Source organism: Haliaeetus leucocephalus, unplaced genomic scaffold (genome assembly GCF_000737465.1).
Source record: "Haliaeetus leucocephalus isolate CR32 unplaced genomic scaffold, Haliaeetus_leucocephalus-4.0 Scaffold172, whole genome shotgun sequence".
NCBI classification, from domain to species: Eukaryota; Metazoa; Chordata; class Aves; order Accipitriformes; family Accipitridae; genus Haliaeetus; species Haliaeetus leucocephalus.
The window spans coordinates 216359-239175 of record NW_010972608.1 but is presented as its reverse complement, the minus strand read 5'-3'; the positions used below and the strand labels follow the sequence as shown (position 1 = coordinate 239175).

Here is a 22817-nt window from a genome sequence, read left to right as displayed (position 1 = left end):
GTCTTCCACCTATTCCTTGGAAGAAATTTGGGCATGAATTCCTTATTCATAGAATTGTTTTTAATATGGTATTATGCACAAATCTTTAGTACAAAATTGGCATATTTAGTAATAGTACAGTAATCAAAGACAAAACTTGACTTCTTTCAATCCTGTAAGGAATACAGTCTAACGTAGTCTAGTGAACTTGTTTCTATCAGTGGAATGTATATGAAAAGCAAATAATAAAATACAGGTTATACACAGTACTGTATTCTGTATATGCCATTTTGCCTGGGTATTATGGTGATTAAATGAGAGTATCATATTAAGTATAGAAAATCAGTAAACTCTTGAAGTTCTCTATTTTGTTATGTCCAACTGCATGAAAATGTATTCAGCGTAGAAATCGTTGAATGACTACATGACAAAAAGGGAATTGCTTTTTAATTTGTCATCTGCCTTACAGAATAAAACATACATAGCAGGGTGGGGAGAATCAATTTTAGGATTTAAGTGATATGCAACAACCTTATGTTCCATCGTAATGTCTTTGAAGGGGAAATAATGAGCCTGACATGCTTTAGTGACATTGTTGGAGTTTTTGTTGTCTGTGTTGTTAATCTGTGCAAAAGGTAATGTTGTCTTAACATAGAGGCTTAAATAAGCCAAAAGCACAAACATTTAGTGATTTAGTTTTGATTCTCAAAAGCAGTATTATAAAATGAGACCATATATCATATTTCAGTATAAACTGACACCTTGTTGCCTTTTAGGCCTTGCAGCATGGATTTTTTGACTTTAAGACATTTGATGTGGATGAATATGAACACTATGAGGTTTGTACATTTAATAGTGAGTTGAATGTATTTGTTAGTTAAAATAAGTTAGAATATACAGTATCCCACAACTTAAAACATACTGGAAACACATTTTAATTCAAGTAAAACCCAGTGTTCATATGTAAGGTATGTACATCGAAACCTGTATGCTGTATGTGAAAAACAGGCAGGATGAATATCCTTGCAATTTAGGTGCATCACGTAAGTCTACTGTTTTCTCATAGCCTTTCTGGCTTCTGGGACCTCTTTCATGCTTTCCCAACCTTCCCCCAGGATACAATCCAAGGTCTCTCACCTGACCCACAGAATCCGTATTTTCTGTTAACATGTGTTGAGATGCTTAGTCCCAAATATATGATCATTTTTTATAGCCACATAGATTATATTTTGAGCTTTTTTAGAAAGGATGCATTATATGGGGATTCCAGTAGTGGAAATACATCCAAAATATTTCCCTAATGAATTCCCAGAAACAGATGTCATTCATTGTTCTGTCAACCTTCTTACAACTCAAGAATAGATACTCTGGATGACTCTAGATGCTTCTAGGACTTTGTAACACACACACCTTCACCTGCTAGTAGTAGACCGTTATCTCAAGCTATATTGCTGCAGAGAACCTTTAAAATATGCCCATGCTGCACCTGTGAACTGGGCTGTTTACAGAGGAAATCGCAGGCACAGAAAGTGTGTGTGTGTATATATATATATATATATATATCTGGTCCAGAATAGTTGCATGATCTTGGTCTACCATTTCCCACACTCAAAGGAAGGGAAAGGGTTTTTACTGAAGTCAGTGACAACCATGTAGTTGTATTGGACCTTGTCTTTGGAACTCCCTGAAGTTCCTGCAGTTGCATTGGTTAAGGAGAAAGATATATAAACTAGAGGTATACTAAATATTTGAATATATATTTAACTCTCTTTTTAGAGTTGTGTTACTTTATTGTAGCCAGTATTCTTCCCCCCAGCCCTGCTATTGCAATTTTCAGAAAACTTGGAAATAATGAGAATAAATTTGCGAGGTCTGAAAGTGTCCATTTTAAAATTTATTATCTTAAGTTGAATATCTCTAATATCAAACAAGTTTTAAGGATAATTACTCTTCTTAACTTTTGTAACCTTTGATAAATTACTATTTTGTTTTACAAGCAAGAACATATCTGAAATACATACAGCTATAGGAACTGCTTCATAAATGTTCAAGAAAGAGGGTGAAGTCAGGAGAAGAATAAACAGTGGAAAAACTTAATTTACAACGCAAATCTGTACAGTAGATGTTGGCTGCAATAGGCATGCTATAACGTATAGCTATTCACAAAATGTAAAAGCATTTGTAGAAGGACTTCTGTATACTGTAGTGTTCCATAATGATTAGGTTGACAAATTGATATAGCCTTTGCTGAATTACCAAAATTAAATGAACAGTATCTACAATTTAAAGTATGAAATTGCTGCTTTTTGCTTACTCTATGTACAAAGGAAAATGTTTTTTCTAAAAACAAATTATGGTTGGGAGTTCTTAGGATTCTTACATACAGTAGGCATTAATCTGCCTGAAAAAAGTATTAAAATAATTTACTAAAGCTATCCCATTATCTTGTTTAATGCTTAACATTATTTCATTTTGTGAAAATTATGTATGTGTGAATGATGTTTAAAGTATGCTGCCCGCTGTCTGAGTTTAAGAAGCAAGAACTTGGAATCATCTTTAATTTTTTGTCCATTTTTTGGTATGTCTTCTAATATTTTACACATCGTGGTCAGTTTTCTGTGTTTAGATATGTCCTGTGTTATATTTCTAAATCTTTAAGTGTTCCAGATTTTTGCTACATTAGGTCTGTAAATGTGTAGTTATGTGGAGAAAAGTTGCATAAGACTTAAATGGAGCAGGCTAAAGGAAATTCTATTTCACGTTTATAGTTCTTTCATCTTACTACATTATCAAGACAGCTAATTCCCCTTTTGTTGGACTAGATGTAAAATACTCAAGTTCTCTTTTTTAATAATAATGTTTGCGTGTTGAGCATATATACATATATATGTGTAGTTCAGATTGGTTAAAATTTAAATTATTCACAATAACCTGTGTAACTATAAAGAACTACTTAATTCACAAAAAAACTTGGTAATACAAATATAAAAGTACTTTTAACTTATTGAACAGGACTTCTTCCTTAAAGGGGGTAGAGGTGCTACGATGTTGAGATTGCAGCCTGTGATATAAATCTGGGGGGGCAAGGGGTCCTGACTTGGCAGTAAGATTGGTTCACTAGTCCTCATGAAACCTTGTTAACTTACAGGAGTTTTCACTGTGTGAGGACATTTGGAGCAAGCCTAATGGGCTTAGCTAAGCAAACAGTTGGTGAATTGATTACAGTAATGTCCATTATCAGAACTTTTCACTCATTAGGATGTTTTCATGAGCGGAGAGCTAAAAACACAAGCTCAATAATGCAGTTGAACTGAGTGCCATGTCCTTAAAAGTCATGCTGAGAATAACTGCATTGCCAAATGAGGAATGGGCACTCTTCAATTAAAAATGAAGAAGGCAGTGTTAAACTTTAGTTATGTATTTCCAAAGAAGCTTCCACTTTTGGCACTGACAGAATATGCAGAGCCTTTTTGAAGTTTTTGTTTAAAAGTGAGAAATGCAAAACATCATAGTTTGAAAGTTTGGGGTTTTTTTAATTTAGTCTATTTGACTTGTACTTTGCTTCTGTGATTACTGGCTCATCAGAGCTCATGCCAATATGTAAATTTCAGTTTCTACAGGGAAAGGATAATTGTTTTTGAAGGCTAATTGGTTTTTAATTTGTTTTCTGTGAATTGGGTTTTTTAGCCAGTGCCTTACAAGGAAGCATTTTTCTTTTTATTTTTTCTTTTTTTTTTTAATTAAAACATACAAGACAGTTGGTGTTTGTCACTGTTGTTATAAGTAGGTGTCTTAAAATGATGAACCCTCTAAGGGAGAAATATCTTAGATATGGGACCTTTCTGCTTTTATTGGAAAGCTTAAGCAAAATTTTTTGCATTTCATTTTATTAAGAGATTTCTGAGAAGCAGCTTATGGTTAGTTAGTTTGTCCCATATAGGTAAGCTAGCTAATTACATTTGAAGTGTTTTGTTTTAATGCAGCAAGAACATAGTAAAAAGTAAAATAAAATCTTGAGTAATTTTTTTAAAACTTGTATGTACAGATATTAAAATGCTTTTCTCTTGCTATTCTGAAATTTTTATAGAGAGTGGAAAATGGTGACTTCAACTGGATTGTTCCAGGAAAATTTTTGGCATTTAGTGGACCACACCCAAAAAGCAAACTTGAAAATGGTATGGTGTATATTTTAATGCTATTCTATCATCTTATTTTTTTCCAGCATGTTAAACAGTCATAGCAAATGAGCAGAAGATAATAGAGGTTTATAGATTAATTTTCATCTTCAGAAATAATCATACGGTGAACATTTTATATACAATTATAGAACTTAATTCCAAAGGTTTTGGAATTTTTTGCTAGAAGAATTCAAATTCTTACAGTCAGTGACAAAGTGCCTGAGAAATTCAAGTCCCTTGCTTTTCTCCTGGAACCTGACACCTGATATAAGTATGCAGAATTAAAGGTGAGTTGCATAAAGCAAAGGAGACTGTGTTAAGAGTTTTTGTAAAAAAGGCCAGGAAAGACTTTTAGAAGAAGCTTGCCTTTACTACTGAATGAAGATTCTTGGGATAATAGGAAGAACCTATGTGATTCTAATGGAATAAAAAAGAGAAGCTTGACTGACAGAGGGTAAGTAGAGATGCGGACCAGCTAAAAGGAAAGTCAGTCATTTAAAAACTACTGTCAGATATTTGCTGAATTTCATCTTATTCTTTGTGGCATGTCACTTTGTTTATGGGAGCATGTTTTCTGAATATCTACCCCTTTTTTCTTCTCCCCCTGCCCCACCTTCTGCTCTCTTATGTTTCCTTTATGTCTGGAATGTTGCTAATTGCATAGTGTCCACTGAAGATTTAAACAAAATCAAAGGAGAAAATATTTAGGTTGGGTTGGGTTTCTCCCGCAATTACTGTTCCAGTCCCTTATTGCAGAATTTGTTCAAAAATTACTTAAATTGTTCCATGGAATTTGGAAAACCTGTGTTTTGTTTTTTAACATGTGTATAACTGAAAATTACTGAATTAACACTAATGCTTGAAATCCAGTTATGAGGCTACAAATAAGCCTCACCTGGGTGAGTGTAGGTACACATTACAAAGCTACGTTTTTCTCATTTGTTGTGACTCTAATTGCATTTACTAATACATATATGACTCGTGGAAATTACCCATGTTTTGTGAGGAAGCTTTTGGACTTTATTTGAACAGGAATAAAAATTCTGGAAATAAACCAGTGAGTCTGGTCAATGACAGAACTGATTTTTGTGGTAGCTATGTTGTTCCTGTGTTTTGTTTATAAGACTTAATTGTTAATGAAAAAGAATAAACTATATTTTACATACATACATCCTTATAGACATGTGTGCATGTACATACACTCTGTCACACCCTCATTGACAGAGAACATCTATTTGGTGAAAGTGTCCTAAACAATTGTGTGGTTGGTATTTGACTTCCATCCCTGCCCCCCCACCTTCATCTAGAGGATCCTTTTGTCTCTCAACTGAATAAAGGCACTAAAGCTTTTTTACTTCACAGTGGATCAAGAGTATTTCTGGTACTGCAGTTTATCCTTTGACTGTTCCTCTTGTCCATAGTATAGATCACCAATCTATTTTCCTCATAAACACAGTGTTTCCTCTTAAAGCATGTTCTTATTCTTTGATCTGCAGCCTGACTATAGATAAACAGCTGTTCTGGAATGCTGAATTCATAGATATGTGCCTAGCTTTATCTATAAAACCCTACTTGGAGAGAGGAATGGGCTAAACAGGATAGTGTTTCACATATACTATGCTTCAATTTTTTTTTCTGATCCTTTTTTTTAATTATAGTGGTCTTCATGAGCACTTTGTGGACAATTTTTATATCACTTAACATGTTTATTCTGAATAAAATATTAAAGCATTTTCAGTATTAGCATGTTTATTATTCAAAAAAGGTTTTGGGGGCAATTTTGATTAGTAGGACTTTGAACTTCATCTATGACATTAAATGATTGTAGCTTTATTTTTTTATAGGTTATCCTCTTCATGCACCTGAAGCCTACTTTCCCTATTTCAAGAAACATAATGTCACAACAATCATAAGACTAAACAAAAAAATTTATGAGGCAAAACGCTTTACTGATGCTGGTTTTGAGCATTATGACCTGTTCTTCATAGATGGAAGCACACCAAGTGACAGTATAGTTCAGAGGTTCCTGAACATATGTGAAAATGCTGGCGGTGCTGTTGCTGTACATTGTAAAGGTATGTGCACTTATTTATTTCTCCGTTCAAAATAAGTATAAATCCATAGAGTTTTTCCAGAAATAAAACATTTAAAAAAATAACACTTTCTGGTTGTGAAATACTGCTTTATGATACTTGACTAAGTATATGACAAATATTTGTTATTTTCATATGCATATTAAATTCTTTCATCCTACACTACTACTTACAGTAACTGACAATCTGTTGTTCATTGTTCTGGGGGGTTTTTTAATAACACTTGAAGGCCTGAATTTTAGTTGACAGAGATTTCTCTTTTGCATTATGCTTTCACAGCATTATGATAATTGGCTATGAAATGCAAAAGACTAAAAGGTTTTCTTTGTGCTTTTGGACTGTTCTATGTTTATCTGTGGAGCATGACTTCCACATTTCAAGTTAATGTGAGTTATTGTGATGCCAGCATTTCAAACCAGCCTATTTCAGCAAATCAGCCAGAAAATACACAAAACATGCTTAGTCAAGAATGATTAACAAAGGCTTTGAAGGGTTCAGCTTGATTTATGTTTAGAGTTGTATAAGGACATTGTGGAGACAAAAGTCTTGCTGATCTGAAACAAGAATAGTGCTATTCATAATTTTTCCATGAACAATAAACATGCATGTCAAAGATAAATAAGTTTATTTGCTAACAAGTTGTTACTGTGGCTAGAACCCAGAAATTCTGGCATTAATAAGCTGGACATCTGCTAATTGACTAAATGAGAGTATAAACTATCGATTAGCAGGAGTAGATTGTTACTCTCCAGGCTTAGTTGCTAAAGGAATACAATATACTTCTCTAGTGACTTAGATATGTGCTTGCTCAACTGAAGTATTTTTGGTCTTTCATCTGACCATTTAATAAGCAAACCAACAATCTCATTCTTTTTAGGGTTTTTACACCCTTCTAAATAAGCCTATATGAAGTTAAATCAACAGTTAACTCAGAGTTAATGTATTGTCTGTAGTTTTATTGCAGAGTTATTCCAAGCACAGCTTCCACACCAGAAATTGCTTGTCTCAGAAGTTATAGAATGGTTTAATGCAAAGGGTTGCTATGGAAAGTTTGTATGTTATCAGGAACTTAGAGAAAAGAACTGAAGTCTTAGCAATATATGCAGTTGGTAGATGTGACCTGCAATTTTCAGAGACCATTTTCTTATTCAGATGTACATTTAGCATAGTACAGGTCTTGGTTATCTATTTGCATGTTGCATTCCTTTTGCACTTAAAAAAAACCAAACCAAAACTCCAAGCCCCAAACTCTCTCTCTAACAATACTTCCCCTTTTTAAATGATTCTTCAGAGCTAGTCTTCCAATATATAGTTATGGAATGTTACTCTTTGTGAACTTTTACCTTCATCCTTTTACCTGAGTTGAATCATCTTTCCAAAAAGTCACAGCAAGGTTTAGTTATTGGTTAAATGTAAAGAGCTTGTAGTTATGTACAGAATTGTCAGCAAGGATGTCTGGCTGCTTAGAGAGTTTCCATTTAGATAGTTGTTGTTGCATAAACAATAGCTGGCCACCATGAGACTGTAAATTGCAAATATCGTATTTGTGGGAAAATAGGGTTTAAAGAGACACTTCACTAGTAGATGAGACATAAGGCTAGAAAGATTAATTCCTACTCTATAGTTAGAGATTTGTCTGATAGTAAAAGCTAATTTTTCTGTCTCTATTCTCCCCTTAAAAGCAGGATTAGTTTATGATTTGGGGGGCAATGGGATTATTTTAAGCTATTGATATATAAAATTATAAGATGGCCAACATTCATTGCTGTTTATACAGATAGCAGTGAATAGTTTTTTGCAGGTTGGTTTCACAACAAAACTGATTGAAAAAGCAAAAGCCACTGGCTGAGAGGATACATGCTGCTGTCTGTTGTGATGTGCATGCATATGTATTTGCATGCATTTGAACTGTGATTGGTAGAGTATGTGTGTTGGCCTCTCAAAGGTACTTTGATTTTGTTTTTTTACTGATTTTATAAATATGAAGTTTGTATCCAGCTTGGTCATGACTCTTTTTAAAATAACAGCCTTTTTTCTAAAAAAAAAAAAAAAAAAAAAACACCCCAACAACAAACCACAAAAAAACCCAACAACCAAAAAACCCACCAAAAAACCCCCCTGTTTGAAGTAGAATTGTATATGTGCCTGTGGTGGGTTGGCCCTGGCTGGGTGCCAGGTGCCCACCAAAGCCACTCTATCACTCCCCCTCCTCAGCTGGACAGGGGGGAGAAAATATAACAAAAGGCTCATGGGTCAAGATAAGGACAGTTTAATAAGGTGAAAGCAAAGGTTGTGGGCAACAGCAAAGAAAAACAGATGATGTTATTCTCTACTTCCCATCAGCAGGTGATGTCTGGCCGCTTCCTGGGAAGCAGGGCTTCAGTACGAGTAGTGGTTGCTCCGGAAGACAAAAATGTCCCCCTTCTGTCTCCCTTTACTTAGCTTTTATATCTGAGCTGACATCATATGGTATGGAATATGTTTTGTTAGTTTAGGTCAGCTGTCCTGGTTATGCCCCCTCCCAAGATCTTGCCCTGCCCCAGCCTGCCATTGAGGGGGGGCAGAAATGTTGGAGATACAGCCTTGATGCTGTGCCAGCACTGCTCAGCAGTAGCCAAAACGCTGGTGTGCTATCAACACCTTTCTAGCTACTGATGCAGAGCACAGAGCTGTGAGGGCTGCTGTGGGGAGTATTAACTCCATCTGAGCCAGACCCAATACAGTGCCAAGAGTGATCACTTGTTGCATGTGTTCTTCAATCCTGTTAACTTTATAAGCATGATATATTTGTTCTTATATCTACAGCATTGAAATCCAATTATGTGATAAACGGGATACTGACTCAGAAATTCTTTCTTCAAATATTAACATGGTGAATAACATTGCAAAGAGGTCTTCTCATATCCCATACTTTAATTTGATAATTATGAAATGCCTGTGACTTCTTATATGAATGTTGATATTTGTGTTTCTGTAGCTGGCCTGGGGAGAACAGGGACGCTGATTGCCTGTTACATAATGAAACACTACAAGTTCACACACGCTGAAGCCATTGCTTGGATAAGAGTATGTCGACCAGGCTCTATTATAGGACCCCAGCAACACTTCTTGGAAGAGTATGTATACCTTCTTTGCTACTAAGAATCAACTGCTTCTCTGCATCCATATTATCCATCTTGCACTATTTATAGAATATACTTTCTGTCTACTGACATCGTATATTACTGCCTGTTGCAGTGTATTTAAGGTTAGTTAATTTGGGATTGAAATCAGACTTAGTAGCAATCGTCTTCTCTGGAGTGCTACACATTTTGTCACCTTACGGGGCGGAGGGTCTCAAGGCTGCATGTTTGTGTTCCAGGGGATTTAGGAGTTAAAGACAAATGTGTTGGAAGTATAAAGTCCAGATGTGGACAAAAGATTAACTCAACAGTAAGGATTTATTAAAATATTAACATAGAAAGGATAGACTTTACATACTTCATATATAGCCTATGATCACACTTAAATGAATCTTACAACAGTATAAGAGATACGTTTTTTTCTTTCTTGTAACGAAAGATTAAATAAATATGTGGTGGACAGCTTATGATCTCTGTCAGATTCCTAGCATAATGTATGAAGCGTTTCTGATTTGGAGACAATAGTCTTTAGCAAAAGAAATGTATGGTTTTAATACAGCTTCTTCTCAAAATTGACTGTATACTTTGGGTTGAGAACATTTCATGTACAGATAATTTGAATGGGTGATTCAAGGTTTGATCCTGACTGGAAATGAGTGACAAAATTGCATTGGCTTCAGTGATGTAATTTCATAGTGGTTTCTACATTGTGCATTTACTATTATAGTAGTTATGCTGATATTTTTGAGTTGACACCGTGATGATATTTAGTTGGAGGCATTTTCACTGTTATGAGAAAAAACATTTTGAGAAAATCCACCACAAATGTATGTCTTTTTGGAAAAAAGAGAATGCAACAGCTCTGCTAGATACTGTGTAAATACACAATAAAAACATGCACTGACATTGCATCTTAAGATCCATAGGATATCAGAGAGAAAGGAGGAGTATTACTGTAATTTGTAAGAGAAACTGAGCATGAATGAGAACTCTAATTTATTTTCCAGTGCAACTGAATGGGCAGTCCTTTATTTGAGAGGTGGGCCACCATTATTCAAAATACTGTGAATCACAAAGTTTCACAAACAGCAAGTGCTCGCTGAAGGCAGAGTAAACTTCTCCACACCATGCTGATGCTTGGATGATGCACTCTTAAAAATAACTCTCACAACAGAGCAAGGTTAAGAGAGAAAGGTAGTACATAGTGTGATTAGTAAGTGCTGTTTGCTTGAAAGATAGGAAAAACAGGGCCCATGTCTTTTCTGCAGTTGTGTAAAAATACTTGGTTTGATTTTATAGATAGGCAAAGATCCTTCAGATTTTTTTCATTCATACCTACATTATTCATAGCTAAGAGCTGTAGTATTGTTCAGTAAGAATTTTCTATTGTCCTAATGGCAATAGATACCTGTTTTGACAATCAGACAAAATTCAAGCAATGTCACCAGTAGTGTCAAAATGGGGTTGAGAAAGAAGGAGCTAACATCAGTTGCATCATTCTAATATAAAATATCTTGCCCTCAGGGCTGCAAAGTTGCATCTGACAAAAAGGTAAAATCTTGCAACTTTGATCTTCCCAACCTTCATAGATGTCAAAGCTTCATCTCTTAGGTTCTTTGAGGTTTAATAAGGGAGGTGTGAGTAGGTTTTTTGTAGAGACTCTCCCACCCAAGTATGTATTGAATCAGTTTGTTACTATGAATGCAATTAATCTTGAAAGATTTCAAAGGTATTTAAATTCAAGCATGTTTTCTAGGCTACTTCTGTTAGGTGGAATAAGCGGCACTCCCTCTCCCCCCCCCCCCCCCCTTCTCCCTTCTCTTGCTGTTTTCTTGGGACGTAGTGAAATTTTTCTGGAAGTGCTTACCTTTGCCATTTATTACTGAGCAAGTTTAGACAGTTGGCTCAGACTACTTGCCTCTTAAGCTTTGCTGTAACACTTTGTTTTCAAACAAAGAAAAGTTTCCAGGGAAAGTATATCCTGATTTAATTCCTCGTTCTTTTTTCTCTGTTCAGTATAGGAATTTAATTTTGCTACAATAATATGTAATAGGGTCTCAGTTCTTGGATGGAACTATCATGACTGGTACCTACCCAGCAAACTTCCTTATTGAGGAAAAATGCCATCTCATCAACAAAAGCCTGCTTAGCCCATGCATGTTGTAGCAATTAATTTTTTTTTTACCACCTGTCTGAAGGATATAATCTTTCATTTTCTGAAAATTGATACTAGAGTCCTGTTCAACTTTACACGATTATGACCGCTTCCATTGTGCAGGTCAGCTGTAGTTTTACTACACAGTATCTGTATACACAAAACTCATGCTAATAAGTTGGAAAGTGCTGTATCATCATTTAGTCTACACATTACATATATAAAAGCATTATTTTATATTAATTTTTAAGTTGTGTTTTAAAAGCCTTTAAAATACCATTGCAAATTCCTGTTTAGTTAATCTCTTTTCCCAGTAGGATTTTGTAAAATGAAGTTTTAGTACCTGTAACATTTCTGTGATGGCTACAGACTTGTTTGGTGATTTGGGGGGTGGGGAGGACAGCGGGTGGTTGTTGGTTTTAACCATTGAAAATGATGATTTTTTTTTATGATAGACATTCAATTTTTTTTTTTCCAGATGAAGATGTACAGAAGATTCAAGTGTTGGCAACCTGTAAGAGTAGTGTGTTTTCATATTGTTTTTTATGTGTATGCAGATTTGTTGATATGAATTAATTTGCTTTTGTATCCTAAAGGAAGCAAGCAATGTTATGGCTGGAGGGGGATCTCATCCAATCAAAGCAGAAACAACGAGTAGTTGATGGAAACATTAACAGAGTTCTTTGTGGCTTGAATGACATTTCAATCAGTGACAGCTTGAATAAAGTACAAGACTTGGATCAATACAGGGAGGTAAGAGTTCATAGGAAAAATTTCAAACAAGCAGAGATAGAGCTGATCTTTTAATAACTAGCTATAGATAATTTTTAGGTTTTTTTAGGCTTTTATTAGTACTAGATTGCTTTTTCACAGCTAAACTTTTTTTTATAGGTCATAATTAGAACAAATCTCCACTCTTAAAAAAATCAAAAGACAAAGCTTAGGTTATATTTAAAACTGTTACAGATCATTTTGCAAACTTTAAAAGGTTTGCATTATTTCAAGTCATTCTTTCAGGGTTTTCAGTTGTTTATTAGAGAATGGAGGAAAAAAAAATCAGTTTTCCTCCTGAAAATCTATTTATTCCAAGTTTCTAGCTAATAATGCATGAGTGTGTAGATTTCCATCCCTTTATCACAGTGTTATGGATTACTGATGTGATGTGTAGATTTAGGGTAAGGACCTTACAATTATTTCTTGGAAGCACAGACACGAAGTGCAAACTAAAGTGAACATACTTCTGCTTCTGGGCTAGTAAAAATCTTAAACTGTAGTTTCCTACAGTATCTGAGAGAAGCAGTTTAGAGGAACTATGCATTTGATTAATCCTCTCTTAGCTCTGTAATAACTAAAGAGCTTTTATGCTGCTGATGGAATCCTTTACTTGATGTAAAAGACCAGGGATGTAGTAGGCACCTTCTTCAGTTAGTTATTACTATAAATTAAAATAACCATCTATCATGTGATCTGTCAAAATCTGGAAGAGCACCTTGAATGCATTTCTGTAAAGGTACTATTTCCTTTCTGGAAATTCAGTTTGTGGCTTGGAATGTGTATAGTTAAATATCTAGATTACTAAATGGAGAATATAACAATGTGTAGAGATGATCTTGTATGCCTAATGAAAACAGCTGGCACATAGCTGTATGGTAAAAGTAATGTTTTTGAATCTGAGCTACTACTACAGCTTTACTGCTTCCAGTATTTAAAGCAACTTACTTGCAGGTAACTCAACTACCTGTACACTGTAGCAGCTTATGTACAGATTCACAATATAAATCCACAGTGCTGCTTCTTCTACTGTAACCCTGTCTGTAATATCTGTATTTCAGTTTTTTACAGATGTCATATTAAAGCTGTTTAACGTTCAGTTTTCAAAACATTCAACTTACCTCTTTATTTCTTTGGTTATTTGGTTATATTTCAAGACCTCATTATACTAGGCTCTCTGGAAGTTTAAAACAAAGTAATATTCCCAGTCCCAAAAATGTGTAAGGTCTAAGAATCAGAGGACAGAACAGCTACATGCAGTAACTGTTGGGCATGTGAAGACAGTGAAACAAAATTTATCAGCACTGAGGCTGAATGATAGGTAAAAATGGCCTAGCATATAACGTTCAACGAAATCTAGGTAAAATATTTATATTTTCCTGTAATTAATGCAACACTTGGACCATCACATAATTTGATTAATTTCTATTGTATTACTTCTGTCAATCTTTTATCTTGGTTAATGGCAGAAACTATTGTTCTGTTTTATGCAGAGCAGTGAGGTCACTTAGGCACAATAGGAACCGCAGTAATACAAATATTTAAGCTGAGGTCAAATGAAGCATCATTGGTATAAGTTTTTTTCATTTGGCAATTTAAAAAAAAAATCGCAGTTCTCTTCTTGCTTTGTGTAACTTTCATATTCCTCTGGTACTTAAGATACTGTCTCTACTTAATACTTGGGACTTAGAAAAGTCTATTTTGAGATCAGTCAGAAATTATAAATAGGCATTTAAACAGTGTTGGCATACACTTTTAATATTTCTTAGAGTTTATAATATTTTCTAAAGCTAGCAGTAGGAGAAAACTCTGAAATCTGTTCTTCTTATATTCCTTATTAAGTTCTCATAGGGAATTTTTTTTCAAAATTATTTTTGAAGTCATGAGAAATTTTTATTTTTTAAAAAAATCTAGTAATGTAGGGAAGTTGATTTTTAGCTTCTTTTGCAGGACACACAACTTTATCTAAATTTTTTCCTCATCTTGTGCATATCACAAAATTGTGTGTTACTGCTTCCCTTCCACATTGATGATAACTTTTAAAATAGTTAGGGAGGAAGGAGTTGGAGTTTACATGCTATAAAAACAGCCTTCTTTGAAGTTAAATAAATACTGGCATTAGACTCAAGCATCCTGAACTGACTTTGAGGTCAGATTCTGAAAAAAGTCTCTGTGAATGTGCATTCGCCTACAGTGACACATTTAATTTACTGGAACTATGGAAAGACGGAGTAGTGCCCCATATATGCAGAAGACTGTAGATTAGCCTTTTAAATTATAATCTTTGTGAAGGAGGTGTTTGATAACTTTGAAACTGCACTACTCCTAAGGATCTGATATATTTCCTTGCTTGCATACTTTGTGTTTCCCAGAATGATTTTGAAGACAAAGCAGGTGTGGAAACTCAGAATGGCATTACGCAGGGAGATAAACTTAATGCCTTAAAAAGTCGGAGACAGCCATGTTCTGCTACAACTGGAGCTCTGAGGTAATTAATTTATTCTGAGGTAATTTGCAATTTTAAATTCAGTCTGTGCTATCAGATCTTTATGGCAAGTACATGGCCTTGTTTAAGGCAGCGGTACTAGTTGTACCACCTTCTGTGGTGGAAACTTCTCTAGGTATGTATGTATTAGTTGCAGATTTGGTTTATGAATTCCTCCCTGCCCCCCGTCTCCCTGTTCAGGATATCTACTTATTATGTAGCAGTAAAAGAGAAAGTAAAAAAAAAAAATTTCAAACCCTTCAAATTTATATCTATCTAGCATTTTAAAACTTATGTCTCAAACAAAATATTCTTCAATGAAATTAGTTATTTTTCTATAATTACTTTTCTGTACTCCTTATATAAACTTTGAATTTTTCAGAACCAGTAAAAATGTGAAGTTTGAAAATAAACCTGGAGTATCTCTCTGTTATTGAACCTTAAATTAAAATAATGATTGTCAATAATTTTTACCTCTTGTTAGGCTTGTACTTTAAAGCCGGTATCAGACATGCAAGTATGTTTTGGGGGAGAGGAGAAGCTTTTTATCATTTGGTAAAGATTGCTGCTTTTGTTTCTTTAGGTTGCAAGACATGAAACTGCACACCAGGTCACTATCGCAACCTTTCAGGTATTAACTTTAAAATTATAGTTCTAAATGTATACCATTCAGGTCTTAAATTTTCAGTGTTTTGAATTATACTTCCACATCAATTGATTAGCAATTTCAGACTTCTGAGAAGTGGCAGGTAGCAAACTTTTTTAAACACCTGTGGGGGGCAGACAGGGAAATCTAATGGACAGAGGGCTACAGCTCTACTTTGGGGATACCTTGAATTCTTCTTAATAAATAATTAGCACATACAAGTAATTTCCTCAGTCACATTTTCTAATATCTGTGCTGTTATGCAACAAAGGATGACTAATTAACTCATAACCACTTTATCTCTGTAAAATTAAATACTTGTCTCAAAAGCCTAAATTGGCTACATATTGTCTGTGTATCACAATTTTTGTCCTGTGTGTTTTAATAGATGAACTGGAGGTATTACTTAGTGGATACAATCAATACTTTTTTTTTAGAAGACATGTAAGACAAAAGATCTGTCATTATAAAGCATTAACGCTGAAAAGAACACATTCTCTTCAGTCTTGTGACAACTTGGATTTTTGAGATGGATTATTCCAGATGTCTAACCTTGGAGAGATGTCTGTTTACTCTTTCTTAGTGTGGAGTTAAAACTATTCCTGCTCAATGTCATTCCTTCTGTGCTTTTAGTTGGAGTCTTGTACCCAAGGTCTTTCATCCTTTACGAGCTGATCATATTAATAGCCCTGGTCTAAGGATGGAGAGAATCTCATACTACTGTGAGGCTATTTGTTTATTAGTTTTTAAAAAACTAATAAGGACAGCTATAATGCTAACATTTTTGAGTAGTCCAGTGTACCATACTTACAGCTCATTATCAAAATATTAAGAATTTGGTCATTAAGAGTCCCACCCTAGAAAGAGCTGTATGTTCTGTGCAACTTTGTAAAAATGTTCTTGCTGGCATTTGGAAATGATGTTCTTATGAAAGCTAGTGTTGGTTTTTTTTCACTCGTATTTGCTTTATAAGCACAAAAAGTATTATTTCTAAAATTTACAATATTTAAAATTTACAATCAAATTTATAATAAATTTGATACAAAATGGATACTTAGTCTTCACATATATCAAGGTGAAAAGTAGCCTGTAACTGTATAATAGGGTACAGCAGGGAAAAAACTTGGGAGTGGGATATTTGAAAAGTTTTTTTGAAAAAATATTTGAAAACAGGCATTTGCTGGTGAGTTCTCAGTACTCAGACTCAAGAATTCCCACTTTTTAAAATACTAGTCTATGTATTGAAAGACTGTATGTGTTTGAGATTGTATATTTCAATTATAAAAAATCTTGCTTCTCACTAAAACTCTGCACTCCTTTTAGACTGAATACTTCAGGTAGCACAGAAGGATCCATGTCTCCTCTGAAGGCCTCCAAAGTGATGGCAGTTAAGTCACCATCTGCAGAAAGAATAAGCAGAATTCCCACATCCTCAGGCTCTAACATTAAAAGGTTTTTTTCTTCTTCTCATTTTGGTACAAATACTTACTATATACTACAGTGGTTTTCAGCACATATGCAGTCTATGAAGCGCTTGCAGTTCTTGGGTGTAAGAAGGCTCAAATTTACTTACAAAGTGATTTGCTGTTCCACTAGCCAAACTTTAGTTGCCTGCAGATATAAAAAACAAACAAAAACCAAAACCTATAGTACTGGTATGAGGGTTTTGGTGGCATTATATCAAGTCAGAAACAGTATTACGTTGCTCAGGTTTTGGTTTTGGTTTTTGGTTTTTTTTTTTACACTCATCTGAGTTTATAGAAGCTTTGCAAGTATTCCCACAAGTCTTTATACTATTAATCTCAGAAAAATACTGGGTGGCAATTAGTATGATTTTTATGAACCCTTGATTTATTGCTATTTAATTCCATTATTACTATTGTACTAAGTAATTATGTATGTTAAATGAAATTTAGAATAATTGATGCATTTTTAATAACTTCTGGGCACAAATATTTACTTGAAGAAAATAACTCACTTAAAAACATATTTCAGGACACGTTATTTTTATTCTCAAATTTTATCATATTACTTCTTGGTTACCTGAAGACTTGTATCACATTACTAATTTCAAGAAACAGAAGAGGAGTTCTTAAACTATTACATGTACAGAAAGTACTTCAGTGTAGATCAGCCACTGCCTAAACCTTTTAACACAATCTCCTGCACATGCATATGGTTTGATAGAAGTGAAAGCTGGCCATGTTAGTGCTTGAATAAACATTGGGAACTGCTGACAAAGAATTCTGGTTTTCATTATTAGAGAGCTAGAAGATGAACCTGTGTGCAAACACAAATTATTTCAGAAAGGTCTATGTTATTCACCTAATGTCTTCTGAATTGTCTGTTATTTTTTGTATATATCTGTACATACCTTGTGTGTATTTTTTTTCCCCTGCATGTGTTTTCCATTCAGCGTTTCCATAAACTCCAGGCTAGCCAGTTCTCTAGGGAACCTGTATGCTGCTTCAGATGATGATGAGACCAAAATGACATCATCGTCCTCTAGGACAGGTTTTTCTGTAAGCCATATCTCCAGCCACTTGAATGGCAGCTTGCAGCTGTCTCACAGAAATAACCATGAACTGAACAACAACTTATACAACAGAAACAGCAGTAGTGGCAACAACCTGAGCAGCCAAACCAGTTTTCACAGCACCGTGACAGATGAGTACGCATCAACCTTCCTTTATGGGCCTTACAACTCCTCCAGCACGATACCAGACTCAATCAATTCCTGTAAGTTCATAGTCACAACAGCACTTTCAGGCATCTGACCGATGCTTATCTTCCTTGCTTCTGCGAGCAAAGCTGTTGCAAAAAAACCTTAACCCAGCATAATTCTCTGCCTTCCTTTAATGTTTCTGAACAGCACCTTTGTCTGTTACCTTTTTAAGTAATTATCATTTCAGCTGCTTTTTTTCCATCTCTTTCAAGCACCTAGATCATGGAGGCTTCATGAAAATAAATCACTCCTGAACTTAAGCTAACACCTTTTCTGATATCTTTTTTTTATGGACCTTCTTACCCTTTAGATTTTTTTTTATTTCAAATTATCCACAGCATAGTTTATAAGTTTATTATGTATCTTAATCTTCACACAGTAACAGATTTAAAGAGGCCTTTGTACATATACTAAATGGAAGGTACAGCATTCTTAAAGACAGGGCTTATTTGAAAGATGAGTCCACTTGACTTGCAACCTAGTCCTTTTCTAACACCAAATGTGAGAAGTATTTTAGAGCAAGATATTTCTGATGGTCTCAGCATTTTAGCTTTCATTCCTCAACAACTTAGCTGCATTGGGCTTATGTTGTGCCCTTTTTCTGTGTGAAGAGTCTGTATAAAGAGGATGCATGGATAAATTAATGCAACTTAAAAGTGATTCTATACAAAATGCAGAGAAACTTCAGTTATGAAATCAGAAACAACTTCAGCTATTTTAGGGAAAAAACCCCAAACATTTACTAGTATAAAACTAAAAAAAATTTAAACTATCTGCTTTCCAAAGATTTGATATCCTACTAATTATATAAATTAGTGCAGTGTTTCTAGTAGAATACACTGCCTACAATTAATTGAATCTGTTAACCTCTGTGTAGTAGTACTGACACTTCCAATTTTTATTTTTTTAGCTGCTGGCAATAAAATTACCTTCATATAAAATTAACTTCAGAATATTACAGCTTTCTTTTCTGTTTCCTTACCACTGATAAATTGTTTCAGTATAAAGTTTTAGTGTTATACCTGCTACTGGTTTTTTTGAGTGTGGCAAGTCCCCTGTCTTAAAAGAACTAATACACATGTTGCACGTAACTAGGATGTCAGCTGAAAAGATCATTTATGGGTTGTGTTTTCTTTTTCCTGAAAAAGTGGGGGATCTAACCCGCTTGTTAATAGCTCGGTTGTGGCACCACTTACAGTTCAGAAGCCACATGTTTATAGCTTGGGAGTATGAATTGCACTTTCTGAGGATGGATGACAGTAGGAAATAAATTCTCGTTGTTTCATTGTGGAATTAAATGGCACGTGTGCTTGAAACCTAACTAGTATACAAAGTACATTGAAAATTAAGTTAGTTGAGGGAATTTGATTCTGTATTCCCTTAAATTCAATGGATACTTCCACTGGAAAAGGAGTAGAGTTACTGTGCTAGGATGTGCTTGACCTAAAGCAACTCTTTAAAGTACTTGATGTATTCAGACTCCTTGTTTGAAAGTACATTTAGCTTCTTATCCACTACAACTTATCTGGAAATAAATGATAATGTTCCATGATCTTAGGATCACTGAGTGTTCTGCATTGAGTTTAAATTTGAGTTTAAAGTTTACTTTAAACATCTGCAGTAACTTATTTGCAAGGGACTTCTTGAATATTGCCACATCCTTTCAGTTTTTTGAAGTTGTTTTACCCTTTTAGTTTGGCTGTGTTTTTACCTGCTACATGGGATTGAGGTAAACTATATATAATGGAAATTTTTTTTCAAGTTGGATATAGAAACCTTCCCAGTTTTCTTATGATTAAACCAGTTCTAGAACAAGAGAACTGTTTTAGTTTGACTAATTTGGTTTAATTCCTCCAGGTGTAGAGATGAGGAGAGAGGTAAAAAGCTAAGGATAATTGTTTTAAGACACATCCAGGAGTCTTTCATTTGTTCAGGAATTCTGATTCTGTTCTGGAAAGTCAGCCTTTTTAGGTGTTTCCAGTCTTTTATTCAACATGCTTACAGAAGTTGAGTCCTCAGGAGGACTGACAGAGGCTCCAGTTGAATATACTGGAAACAAAGTCAATACACCAGCAATGGCAGAGAGCAATCACTCACCTGACTAAGTGGTAAAGTGTCTGATTTTTTTGTTTGTTTGTTTCTCACCTTCAATATTGTCTCATATTTAATGTATTTGAACAATAATTCATTGGAAGGTCAACTCATTCCCATTCCTTTGTATTGTACCTTCTGTAAATGATATGCTGCCAGCAGCAATTCTTAGAGTTTTGCTCCATATTCTAGTTACAGCTGCATATTATGCATAAGTATGTAAACCTACATGCAGAGCCCTAAGGGGAAGAAATACCTTATTGGTAAAGAGGGAAATGAACCTTTGTTCTCTTGCACTAAAACTATTAAGTGACTTAAAACAGTGATTTAAATGAAATATGTTAGGCATAGTATAAAGTTTTAGGTTGAATGGGAAACATTTTTGCAGAAAAAGTAGCTTTCTAGAATGCACGTTTCTCCTGCTTTAAGAACATTTTAATCTTCCTCCTGTCTATCTTAATGACTTAGTAATGCATGGAAGGATGTAAGGGTATAACCTCTGAACAATTCTTGGCTTTATATCATTTGCTGATGAGGAGCAGAGGTTATACACAGTCAAATATAGCAAGATCTTTAAATGAGATGCTATATCCAGTCTTCTCTGGAAGAGTGAGGTGAGAGAAAAAAGATTTTATGTAATGTGATGGCAGAAGCAGCATTTCTTAGGAAGAATCATGCCATGCAAAGTCTATGTGGCAAAATACAAGTTTCTGACTTACCCGTGAAGTAATCTTATTTCAATATAATAATGGTTAAACTGCTTTCCTCCTTGGAAGATGTTTTTCAGACTTGTCCTGAATGTTGCACGTATACTGTATGGCCGTGTGCATTTGTCACAATCACAGTCGAGTGCGCTAAATTGTTACCCATTTTATGTACAATTGACTGACTTGAGTGCAGTTACTGTGATGTCACAGTGTTTAAGACAAGTAGGTTATCTGATCATTTAATCTCTGAATGCTTTCGGTCTGGTAGTGAGCCTCTGACTTACTGGCTAATACAGATCCATCTTGATGGTGGTTTATTTTGAAGACAATGTAATTTTTCCTGATAATTAGTCCCACTGGTTGAATACAGTCATGCTTAAAATCATTTCACTTTTAATCTGAATTTTGCTCTGTATCTTTATTATGTCACTGTTATAGTCCTTTATTACCTTATTTTCTTGTCATAAAGATATTTCATGCTAGTTATCTCAACCTGATTGTCTTTTGATAAGCTAAGTTGGCTCAAAGATCCTTTTGGAAAGTGTTCGAATCCTTTACATTTTTTGAAAATCCCTTTTCAAGAAATAGATGCAGCACTCTAACATTCATCTTTCAGGTCCAGGAAGCTGCTACTCAGTGCTGTCCTGCCTATAAATCCATAGCTTGTGTTACCTTCTTGAACTGTAATGCATTGGGAATTCATGGGGAGAAAAAAAGAAAAGGAGTTCTTGCCATCCATGATACTGACTTGTATTTTAGTCCAATGTCCTGCATTCCCTGTTTTTTTAATGTGGAACTCTGTGGAAAAGCGTCGTCCTTTTTTTTTCTTTCTTTCCCTCTTTCCTCTTCTTAATAGGACCAATTAACCAACCAAGGAAGACTTCAACCGCTGACATCCAGCTATTTTGCTTTTGGTGATATTCATCAGTGGTCTTAAGCTCATGAGTAAAATATGGAGCAGCATCAAGCCTTAATACCAGTTCTGGCAGAATTCTGTTAATAACAGAATTCTGTTTAATGATTTCCACTTCACTGCTTTAAATGCTGAAATTGCTTGGAAGTCTTGACAGCCAAACCTTAGTCTTGTTGCAGTGTTTGTATTATGTTGCACCCTTTTCTAATTGGAACACATCAGATAATGTACCTAACAGAGGTCTATTACATATACTGGTAGTTATGTTTATTCATTTAACTTATCTCATCAAAGAACTCTTGAATGATATGAATTATATTCCTCTTCTTTTTATTAGCAGAATCTTAACTTACCTGAGTTAGGTATCAAGCTAACCATCTGTAATTGTATAAGTACTCTATTTTAGAAAATCACCTTATCAATCTTATTTCTCTTTCTAAGTTTGTTAACTATCAACACGAGTGGTGCAGGAGCATTTTACAATGGTTAGGACAGTAAATTTTCAGTTCTAATTAATGTTCCTTAATCTCATTAGCGAGGAAATTGGGAACTTCATTTTTATGCAATGCAAGTACATCTTCCCCCCGCCCAGTATGGAAGAGCAAGTTATTCAATACTCCTTTTTTTTTTTTCTGTTTCATAATGAAACATTTAAAAAAAATTATTAATACTATTGTTCCACATTCCATTTAAAACAAACAAAAAATAACCATGACTATGACTTCCTTTTTGTCAGCCATATATTTTTCCCTAATGGTTTTTCTCCTTCATCAGTGTAAGCTTGTAATCCACTTCCTTTTTATTGTGTTTATGCTGTTGTATGCTGATGAACTAGAAGAAAAGCTTGATTTTCTTAGAATAGACAACTTGCCATTCTACCCAAATAGAATAAATATTTTATTTCCAAATTTTACATATCAGTGTTTTCATTAAACAGAATCTCTTGCAATTA

The 22817-nt window shown here is 34.6% G+C and overlaps 1 protein-coding gene across 3 annotated transcripts in view; it reads left to right on the top strand.

Annotated features, from left to right (window-relative positions):
• The window catches only part of CDC14A (cell division cycle 14A), a 67336-nt gene that overhangs the window by 37911 nt on the left and 6608 nt on the right, over positions 1–22817 (top strand). For 2 of the 3 annotated variants that reach the window (XM_010563621.1, XM_010563620.1), the window contains exons 7-15: positions 756–818; positions 4067–4154; positions 6002–6232; positions 9228–9366; positions 12124–12280; positions 14671–14786; positions 15367–15414; positions 16753–16881; positions 17846–18867. In XM_010563621.1, the coding sequence (XP_010561923.1) occupies positions 756–818; positions 4067–4154; positions 6002–6232; positions 9228–9366; positions 12124–12280; positions 14671–14786; positions 15367–15414; positions 16753–16881; positions 17846–18206 (1332 nt within the window). In that variant the 3' untranslated portion in view covers positions 18207–18867. Of the gene's footprint in view, positions 1–755; positions 819–4066; positions 4155–6001; positions 6233–9227; positions 9367–12123; positions 12281–14670; positions 14787–15366; positions 15415–16752; positions 16882–17845; positions 18868–22817 lie in introns of those variants that run through there. The other variant, XM_010563619.1, reaches the window with a different exon arrangement.